This window comes from Pipistrellus kuhlii, unplaced genomic scaffold (genome assembly GCF_014108245.1).
Source record: "Pipistrellus kuhlii isolate mPipKuh1 unplaced genomic scaffold, mPipKuh1.p scaffold_m20_p_3, whole genome shotgun sequence".
Lineage (NCBI taxonomy): Eukaryota > Metazoa > Chordata > Mammalia > Chiroptera > Vespertilionidae > Pipistrellus > Pipistrellus kuhlii.
Window position 1 is genome coordinate 151473392 of NW_023425529.1, and position 10891 is coordinate 151484282.

At 38.1% G+C, this 10891-nt stretch overlaps 1 protein-coding gene across 2 annotated transcripts in view; it reads left to right on the plus strand.

The window, feature by feature from the left end:
- The window catches only part of TM9SF2 (transmembrane 9 superfamily member 2), a 59877-nt gene extending 51412 nt beyond the window's left edge, over positions 1-8465 (plus strand). Inside the window, exons 15-17 of one of the 2 annotated variants that reach the window (XM_036454687.2) lie at positions 2101-2212; positions 4498-4669; positions 7772-8465. In XM_036454687.2, coding sequence (XP_036310580.1) covers positions 2101-2212; positions 4498-4669; positions 7772-7839 — 352 coding nt within the window. In that variant the 3' untranslated portion in view covers positions 7840-8465. The remainder of the gene's footprint in view (positions 1-2100; positions 2213-4497; positions 4670-7771) is intronic. The other variant, XR_004990861.1, reaches the window with a different exon arrangement.
- Positions 8466-10891: the final 2426 nt, after the last annotated feature.

The window sequence follows — 10891 nt, forward strand, 5'->3', positions numbered from 1 at the left end:
ATCTTTCATAGGCTATGACATTTCTTGTTTTTTGGTGTGTTTTTTTTTTTTTATCCTCACCTGAGGATATGTTTCCATTGATTTTTAGAGAGTGTGGAAGAGAGGGAGAGACAGAGAGAAACATCTGTGTGAGAGGGACACTTCAATTGGTTGTCTCCTGCATGAGCCCTGCCCAGGGCCCTGGTCAGGGAGGAGCCTGCATTCTAGGTACATGCCCTTGATCAGAATCGAACCTGGACCCTGAGGTCCGCAGGACAAGGCTCTATCCACTGAGCCAAACCAGCTAGGGCAGGATATGACATTTTTTAGCCCCTCCAGCAGCAGACCTTTGTTATTTTCCTCCAGGAGTGAGGCAGAAAAACCCTAGATCACCTTCTTGCATTCTTATTACCCAAGTTACCAAGAACACTGTTAGTAGCGGCGTACAGGGAGCTTAGCCAATGAGTGTCAGAAAGGTGTTTCCTCTGTAGCTCACGTGCAGAGGCCCCCCTGGTATGTGTCCACTGGGGTGGGGGCAGGCTCCGAGCCATGCCACAGCTGCTTGGGCATGCCCCCAACCCTGGTGTGTGTCCGCTCTGGCCTGCCCCCTGCCCCAGCCTCCCCGAGGCCACTGGGGCTGGGGGCAGCACGCTGTCCCCTCCTGCCCATCTGCGCTCACAGCTCCTCCTGAGCCGGTTGTGATGCCTTAAGGCGTCCCAGCTAATTTGCATATTACCTCTTTTTATACACATATAAAAAGAGGTAAAGTGCACTGGAAGGGGTGGGTCCCTCAGCCCGGGCTGCCCCCTCTCACAGTCCGGGAGCCCTCGGGTGGGAGGTAACCCAGCGATCAGGGGAAGGCAGTGCCTCATCACACCTCTGCTGCTGCCACAGCCAGCAGCACAAGCCTCAGCTGGCCCTGGTTACCTGAGCCTCGGGCAGCTCTGGGCATCTGGGCAGCTGCCATCTAAGGCTTGACTTCACCTTGGGCTGGCCCTGTGTGGCTAGGGGGCTGAGCAAACTGGGGGACTCTGGAGGCAAGCTCACAGAGTGGCTGAGCCTGCCTACCCCGTGCCTGCCTCCCTGATGGGGCTGAGGGGACTGCATACTGCCATCTTGTGGCTGTGGGCATCGCCATATTTGAGGTGTGGCAGTCAAGTAGCATATTCCCTCCTTATTGGCTGTGGGCGTTGCCATCTTTAAGGGCAGGACAGTCAGTTAGCATATTCCCTCATTGACTGTGAGTGTCACCATCTTTGAGGTCAGGGCAGTCATTTAGCATATTCCCTTCTAATTTGCTGTAGGCACCGCCATCTTTGTGATAGTGTGAGGGTCAATTAGCATATCGCTTCTTTATTAGATAGGATAGATACTAAATGTGACCATTTCTTAGTTTGGCTATGTCTTTCCATTAATTTTTTATCAAATTTGTGAAACTCAACAGTAGACAGACTAAGCACATTTGAATAAGAATTTTAGATTCTACCTGAGCAGGAAGGCAAAGTCCATGACATTGCCATATCCTTCCTCTCCTGCCCCACTCCTACCCCATCATTGTCTAAATCTATAAGAATTTGTCTTCTTTGATTAGTTGGAATAAGACGTTGGCAGGACATCAGCCCAATACGCCAACGTTGCAGGTTTAATCCCTGTTAGGGCATATACAAGATTCAACCAATGAATGCATAAATAAGTGGAACAACAAATTGATGTTTCTCTCTCCCCTCTCTCCCTCCTGCTCTCTCTCAAATCAATAAATTTGAAACAAAAAGAAAGGTAGTCCTGGTTGGTGTGCTTCAGTTGGTTGAGCATTGTCCAGTGCACCAAAAGGTCCCTGGTTCAGTTCCCAGTGAGGGCACATGCCCAGATTGCAGGTTGGATCCCAGGTCAGGGTGCATGCGGGAGGCAGCCTATCAATGTTACACTCTCACATCATTGTTTCTTCCCCTTCCTCTCTCTAAAATCAGTAAAAACATATTTTTAAAAATATATTTTACCCAACTAATCTCTTGATTAGTTGAGAGAAATGGCAAACATTTTCAGTTTAAGAAAAATGAAAAAATTGTGTTATTCACTATGTCAAAGAGAAAATATAGTTTCATTTTGAATGTTTGATTATAGGTCGCACCAGATGTACTACATGTTTGGCTTCCTGTTTCTGGTGTTTATCATTTTGGTTATTACATGTTCTGAAGCAACTATACTTCTTTGCTATTTCCACCTGTGTGCTGAGGTATGTATTAGCAGTATTCACTTATGTTAATTTGTACATGCTATTTTATTCTTTTGGATGCTCTTCTAAAGGGTTTGTGAAAAATGTTTGTTTTTCTGATTGTTCATTGTTGGTGTGAGAAACACAAATGATTTTCATGTTGAATTTGTATCCTGTAACATTGCTGAATTTGCTTATTAGCTTTGTTAGTTTTTGTGTGGATTCTTTGGATTTTCTAATCTTGGTATGCTTTTCAGATATATTTATTTTTCACATACTCAAAAGGGTAGAAGACATAGTGAAGTATTTCTTTCACAGATCTCCTAAGATATAAGCCACTTTATGTAAAAGTAAGAACTGCTTTAGCCGTGGCTCAGTTGGCTGGAGCATTGTACTGTACACCAAAAGGTTTGATTCCCATTCGGGGCACACATACATATGTTGTGGGGCAACTGATCGACGTTTCTCTCTCTGTCCCTTTCTCTCTCTAAAAAAAATCAATAAACATATCCTCACATGAGGGTCTTAAAAAAAATTAAATAAATAAATGAAAATACTGTTAACTGTTGAAAAGAACTGTTTAAACTCACCCTTGTTTAAATTATCTATCTATCTATCTATCTATCTATCTATCTATCTATCTATATATATAAAAGCCTAAGCGACCGCCTGACCGTCCACTAGCCAAGTAGTAGCTATGACACACACTGATCACCAGGGGGCAGATGCTCAGTGCAGGAACTGCTGAGCTGTGGTGACTTGGCAGCAGTGGTTCTCAGGTGACGCATCCGAAACCAGAGAGGAGGGAGCCCAGTTCCAGAGTGCATCACCTGAGAACCGCCCTCTTGCAATCCAGGACCCCTCGGGTGATGTCGAAGAGCCAGTTTCCACCTGATCCCCACAGGGCTGACCAAGGGACCCCACTTTAGGTCTGGCTACCCACCAGGCCTCTAACCCATTGCAGAGGTGGGACTGGCCCTTACAGAAACTTTCTGACTCAATTAGCTAAGTGATGAGACATGCAGTGCCTACTGGCTGCATCCCCGACATCCGGCCCATTGTGCTTAACACATTGCAGACGGATCACAAGAATTCTCGTGTTTTGTGTTTGGGTTTTTTTGTGGCCAATCACGAGAATTCTTTAAAAAAGATATTAGCTTGTAAGAACATGTGATAACTTCAAAATGCAATGGGTATTTAATTTTAAACCGTGCCTTTAACATTTATGTAAGACCTTTTTTGTACTCATTCAGTAGAAATTTATCTGGCCACTGGGTAAAGCTAGCAGTAAAACCAGCAGCCTGCAATGTGTTAATATTGATTTCCGGTGGAGGCAGCGAGTTTTCCTGCTACCCCTCTCGGTTGGGAAACTGGCCACGGCTCCCCTTCTTCTGGGAACACTAGCACCGGCGGGCAACCTCGGGGAGGGAAGGAGGTGAAGGAGCAGCTCGGGTGGGAAGGAGGAGGTTCCTGCCACCACAGGACTCTGCCTGGGCAGAAGGGCCTGAGCAAGAGGCTGACATGGAACAGGGTCCTGGCCTAGGCCCACTAAATTCCAGGCTAAGTAAATCCTGTTTGCAAAATAATTGGCATTTTGCAGCTTAATGCCTGCAAGTTGTCAGTTCCTGCAAACTTAGGGTACAGTGAGATGAAAGAAGTGAGACACATACAGAGAGAAAGTGACATCATATTGGGAGAAGAGAGGAGGGAGCCAGATTCCAGGTGCATCACTCAAAAACCAGGACCCCTTAGGGGTGTCGGAGAGCCGGTTTTGGCCCGATCCCTGCAGGCCAGGCCAAGGGACCCCATTGGTGCACAAATCCATGCACTGGGCCTCTAGTGTTAGTAATAACTGAAAATGGATTTCAACTCCCCTTAATAGACTAATCTTTTTCCTAATATAGTTGACCAGACTATAAGTAATGTTAATTTTTAACTATATAAATGTAAATAAGCCTTGTAAATAAATTAATTATCTAAGTAAAAAGTATATTACTTTTCTTTGGGAAGCATACATTTTAAAATATAGTTTAATGCTTCATTATTCATAAACTGTTTAAGATTTTCCACATGTTTTAGCCAGCACTAAGTAGCTCCACCAAAGATAGGGAGTGCTTTTTAGTCCCGTTAGTGAGGAGGGAAATTAACAAAGTTCACTGGGAGAAAAAGACTGGAACCAGTATAAAAAATTAGATTTATGGGCTATTTCATTTAGCTATCTTTGATTTGTAACTTTATTCTGCTACATGTTATCTACTAATTGGGAATTAATTCTTGTTCTTTGATTATTTTTCTTTTCTACCTAGGATTATCATTGGCAGTGGCGTTCGTTCCTTACTAGTGGCTTTACTGCAGTTTATTTCTTAATATATGCCATACATTACTTCTTTTCAAAACTTCAGATCACAGGAACAGCAAGTACAATTCTGTACTTTGGTTATACCATGATAATGGTTTTGATCTTTTTTCTTTTTACAGGTAAGAATTTAAATTATTATTTTTAACTATTACATTTTTAGGCAGGTTATTCACATTACTTATGAATATTTTCCCTATAAAACCCAGAAGGTTTCTACTACTCAGCACTTCAATATTTAGTCCTCAGTGCAACTAAGTATAGTCTGGTTTGCCCCTGTGTAGTGAATATCACTAAACCAAGGTGAGGAAGCAGAAGCTAAGGCAAGAAGTCTTAACAGGGTCATTGTGCTAAAAGTACTGGAGTACCTGGACCGGTACATCTCAAGTTTTCCCCATGTTAAGCTCTCTCTCTGTTTTTTTAATCTTAATTGTTGAAATTATTGCATATGTCCCCTTTCTTTCCCCATTTTCCCCCTTCTTAGCCTGCTCCTGCCCCCTGCCCCTGTTCCTCACCACACTACTGTTCGTGTTCTTGGATTTTGTATATATAGTAGGCCCTCGGGTTACATCGGGGATCCGTTATGGCGTACATAATGCAATTTTTGCTTTTAAGTCAGAACCCACGTACATAAGCACCTATGTCACTCACATGGAGCACTACACAGCAGTAATGAAATGAAACAGTAAAAAAAAAAAATTTAAAAGAAAGATAACAATTCCTGACCTTTACTTGTGGTAAATAAATAATAAAAATCATAAAGCACATATATACCTATGTCGAAATGATGGAACTTTTTTTTAAATAAATAAATGGGAGATGGCGATGTAACTACAAAACGATGTACACCAAGTCTGACATAACCTGAGGACTGCCTGTATGCACACAAGTTCCCTGGTTGATCTCTTCCCACCTACCTACTCCTCCCTGCCTTCCCTCTGATATTCAACAGTCTGTTCCATGCTTCTATGTCTCTGGATCTATTTTGTTCATTAATTTATTTTGCCTATTAAAAAAAAAATAGAGTAAAAGTCTCTAGCTACTTAAGTTTAGAAGTAAAGTAGAAATTTGAGAGGTAAAGTCAAGATGAGATTGAGAATAAATGATATCAAGAAAAGATAATCATAGTACTTCCCTTATTCTATACGTTTCAAACTACAAGTTCAAAATTCAAGTACCTAATGGTGTACAGTGTATATTATAGTATGTATTTTTTCTCTAAGATAACTTTCCTATGTCTTAGAGCCCTATGGGTACTTGTAAGCATGTGTGGAATAACGGAACTAAAAAAATAAAATTCAGGGACCTTTCTTTGTCACAAAAAAAATGTATATCTAAAATTTTATCTAAAGTTGTGTTGCATGCTATATGAGTAAATATAGGATCCCAAAAGAAAAAAATATATATTTAAATTAGAAATGTTCTACTTTTTACTCATCTGTTAACATTTAAGAGAACTAAGTAGGTTTTTGAAGTGCCCCTGTTGCTATATCAGTATATGACAAGCTTCAGGCACTTACATCAATTGTGTATTCCAGGTCATTGGTCAGACATAATGAGGTTGGTGTTTTCTAAAGTGGGGTATACTTCTGGAGTTACTTCAGGACTCCAGACCCTTATCTAAGTCAGTCTGTTTTGCAAAACAAAATAATATTCAGTCATTTAAAAAGATGCTTTAAGTATGTATATTATATCTATTTCATATTAAGAAAAAGATAAAATACTAAAAGTATTTTGTTAAGAATAAAGTAAACATTCTTAGGGTTATCAGTATGGTAATAAAATGTTTTCTCATCTTAACATACCTTCTCTTAAACATAGGTTGTTTTAAATAGATTTATGTTTTCATCATTACTTTACTGAAATTAATTCTAACTTCATCCTTAGCTAAGCTTACTAATGATCCTTTGAATAATCAAAAGGTACTGTATATCCTCCCAAACAGTGACTTGTGCATAGTACGTACTCGGTACATGTATGCTGTGAGAATGAGTATGATAACATTTATAGCTTTCCATAGTAATGTCCCACTTGACTTAGAAAATCTCCTTTAATGCTTTTTCTTCATATTACATTTAAACAATATTGAAAACCAGACATACACAAAGAGTATGTATGTCTCCTTTCTGTATTCTTCTGCACCCCCTACCTGTTGGCTGTTTCTCAGGGGTAATCCTGGAAAAAATGGTATGCCTCTCAGTTTTTAAAAACATGTTACTAGGCACTTTTCATAATTTAGTATATATCCTTTTGCAAAACAGAGTCTCTACATTTATATTTTATAAATCTAATCATGGTATAGTTTTTTAAAGTACTATTATACATTCTAAGTCAGAAAAAGCAGATTTGAGTTGTGGTACTATTTATTAGCCGTGGGGCCGTTAGACAATTATTCCCTCAGGGCTTCATTTTTGTCACCTGTCTAGCATTCAGTGTTTTGGAATCTAGATTAATGAAGATACCTATAAATCAAGGCATATATTTTTTCATGAATCTTCTCACGTACTCTGCCTGTCAGTCTATGGAGACAGCTAGAGCATATAAAATTATCTGTTTAAAACAAGATAAAAAAATGGGCTTGCAAATTCAGTGACCTACTCCAAAGATGTTATACATACCCCATGACAAATCTGCTCTGTCCTCTGGTACCACAGCACCTCTCATTCTCAGTGGGAATGCATCTTTATTATTATCCAAATTATATTGCTTTGTAAAAACTTTGTAAAAACTTTCTGCATTATTTTATTATAGTTTTTTGAAAACCGGTAATTCCCAATAACTATACTTAGAAAATATCCCCATTTAATTATTCTATGAATCTCATGCTCTGTCTAAGCTAGTCATACCAGACCTTGAATTAATTTTAATAGCATCTTTCCATTTTATGATAAAACATTATTTAAAAGGAAAGGAAAATTGTCATCCTTTTCATCTTAATTTCAATCTTTTGCATGTAATAAGAAAAATGTATTATAGAAAGCTCAGGTAATCTTATAGTATAAAAAGTTCTTTCTGTCAGTTTCTGTAGGAAATTTAATTTCAGGTGGTTGTATGTTTTTTCAAAAAAGCTCATGGATCTATGGTATATTCCTTGAAGGTAACAGATTTTAGTTTTGTGGCTTTTTTTTTTTTTTTTTAGGAAACAGTCATTTTAAACCAGTATTTATGTGTAAATTATTAGGCTTTCTTTAAAAAAGCATTTACTTTTCTTTTTTCTCTTATAGGAACAATTGGCTTCTTTGCATGCTTTTGGTTTGTTACCAAAATTTACAGTGTGGTGAAAGTTGACTGAAGAAGCCTGGTGTGTCCAGTTAAAACAGAAATAAATTAAATTCTTCATCAACAAAGATCTGTTTTGTGACTACCTTGAGTTTTATCAGACTTATTGGCCTAGTAATCCTTCAGAAACAGTATAATTCTAAATACACCTCTTCCCATATACTTTTCCCCACAAAATGTGTTTTCAACACTAAAACATTTATATGTGATTTGATTAAGTATATATTCAGTTGTTCTCAATGAAGAGCAAATTTAAATATTATGTGCATTTGTAAATACAATAGCTATAAAATTTTCAGTACTTCTAATGGCAGTAATAGAGGAGGCCACATTAAACAATACCGATGAAATGCCGCACAGTTCATTGTAAATAGAATTTTCTAGGCTCGGTAGGTGGAAAGAATTATTTTTCTTTGAAGGAAATAACTTTTTATCATGGTAATTTTGAAGGATGATTCGTATGATGTGTTTATTGGGGGGATATGGCTTTTTTAAAAAAATTCTGTATTGGTTGTAATTGTTCATACTTTCTTTTCTGTGTTGACTTCATTATTCCCATGGTATTGGCCTTTTAAACTATGTGCCTCTGAGTCCTTCAATTTATAAACTTGTTATCTTAATAAATATTGTAAAAATGTCTTCATTGCATCATTACCTGTTGTATATTCAAAGGGAATCTGTAAATATTGGTGTTTTAAAATGAGTTATATGATTTTATCAGATTTTACTGTTTTTGTTAATGTAACACTTTCTGAGTTTTTATTTAAATGAAATTCCAGTGTCCTGGGCTTTGTGACAAATCTAAAATTTTTACCCGTAGGCAATAATGGAAATTTTAATCATGTATATCTAGCTAGGTAATTGATGTACTGGTAAGTCTAGTTGATATGGGCCTTACTACATTGTTATTAAGGACATTATGTTTCTAACCAATTTTTTTCAAAATACAGCATTTTTTATGTTTTTTAAAATCCTCGCCTGAGGATATGCCCATTGATTTTTAGAGAGAGGGGAAAGAAGAGAGAGAGAGACATCAAGGGAGAGAGAACATTGATTGATTGCCTTCCATCTGTGCCCCAACCGGGGATTGAACGCATAACCTGAATGGGAATCGAACCCCAAACCTTACTGTATATAGGATGATATTCCAACCAACTGAGCCACACCAGCCAAGACTGCATTTTTTATGTTTTAAAAGTCAATTTTTATGATTAGCAATGACTGGGAAATCTTCCTCTTTACGATTACATTGTCTTAATTTGGATTTCAGTTTTATTTCTTAGAGTTAAGAAATAACTATTTCTCTTTCACATACATCTGATTAATTGCAATTCATTTATGTGGAATATAGAAGATTGGGATTTCAGAAACATTAGTCTGCATATATCTGTGAGAATATTCATCTTGCATTTTAGGGGCTCAGGGCTTGCTGCTTATGAAAGCAAACCAGATACTGTCATTAAACTTAAAACTAAAATTACTCTCTTTTGTTCATATGATATTGGTGGATTCCTGCTCAGTAATTTTATATTGATATCCTTTTTAAAACTGATCTATTGGTTTTAAAGAGCAAAGGAGCTTTAGTTATTTTTAACCTCTAAAATAGGTCAAATTTAAATAAATTTCAAATTTATATATCTCTTGCAGAATATTTAGTTTTTTAAACACAATACTGTTAAGATGCCATTGCAATAGGATGGTTGACTAAATAAAGGTTTTATAAAATCTTCAGATTCAGACCCTAGGCTAGTTTTGTTGGTCAAGTTGTTTCTTCAGTTTTATTTTTCCTTCAGTGAACAGTTAGCTTAGTGATTAAAATAGCTTACCGTTTTGATGTAATTTTTTTTCTTTTTCTTTACACTTTGAAATAGCCATATTTCACACTTATGCAATGAAGAGGCAATTGGAAAATAAAAGTACTGAATTAAAGGAAAAGACGTAGAGGGAGGATGAGGAAGGAGACTATCAAAAGGCAAGACCATTGGTGAGGAAGGTAGTGAAAGAAATGGCGTCTTCTCCATGACTTTTATCCTGACTTCTTAAGTCAGCTGCTGTGTTTTGTTTAAGAAGTTCTCTGGGATAAAAGCACACTGGCTAGGCATGTGAGGTGGTTGGTAGAATCTCAGGAGCCTGGTCTTTAGCTTGAGTGTATTGCATTGTGCTCTGTGCACAGTGACTGGGCTTCTTAAGGCAATTGCATTGTGCTCTGCGCACAGTGACTGGGCTTCTTAAGGCAATTGTGGAGAATGACTCCTGCCAGAGAAGAAAGGGCTTCTGGCCTGGACCTTTATCCTGCTTCTGATAGGACCAGAATTGCTCAGATAACCTCAGCTGCTTGGGAAGGTGTTTTTAAAACCCTCATTAATAAAGACCTCTTGCTTCATTGTTTATAATGTAATTATCAGATATCTGTCTATCGTCCACTAAGATTATAAGTAAGCTTACTGGAATATGGTCTTTAGCTTATCTTGGTTGGGATGGAACCATGAACACGAAAGGCAGTCATGTGCTTCTGGTTTTTTGTTTTTTTTCCTCTGTCAATTCAGAATTTGTGTCTTTGTGTGTGTGTGTCCCAACTCTTGACTAATTTGATAAGTCTTAATGTTGACACATAATTTTAAAAAAAATTTTAATGTATTGATTTCAGAGAGATGGAAGGAGAGAGTGAGAAAGATTGACTCGTTGTTCCACCTATTATTCATTCATTGATTGATTTCTGCATGTGCCCTGACTTTGAACCCGCAACCTTAGCACATCACTCCAACCACCTGAGCCGACCAGCCAGGGCCAAAGTAATCTTAATAATGCTATTTAACATTTGCACTTGTGGCATAAAATCAGAACTTTAACTGGAAGGAGTGACTGGAAAGTACTATTTAGGTAATGAGACAGTTTGGGGGAAGTAGGTGAATGTAGACCTTTCTGTGCCTATCATACCATATAGGGGCACATGTCTTGTGCACAGTACAGCCCAGAAGTTGTTTGATGGTCTTAAATGAGCATCTTGTACCTTTATTCTAACTTGAAAATACCTGAAATCTGTGCTATCAATTCCTTATACTTTT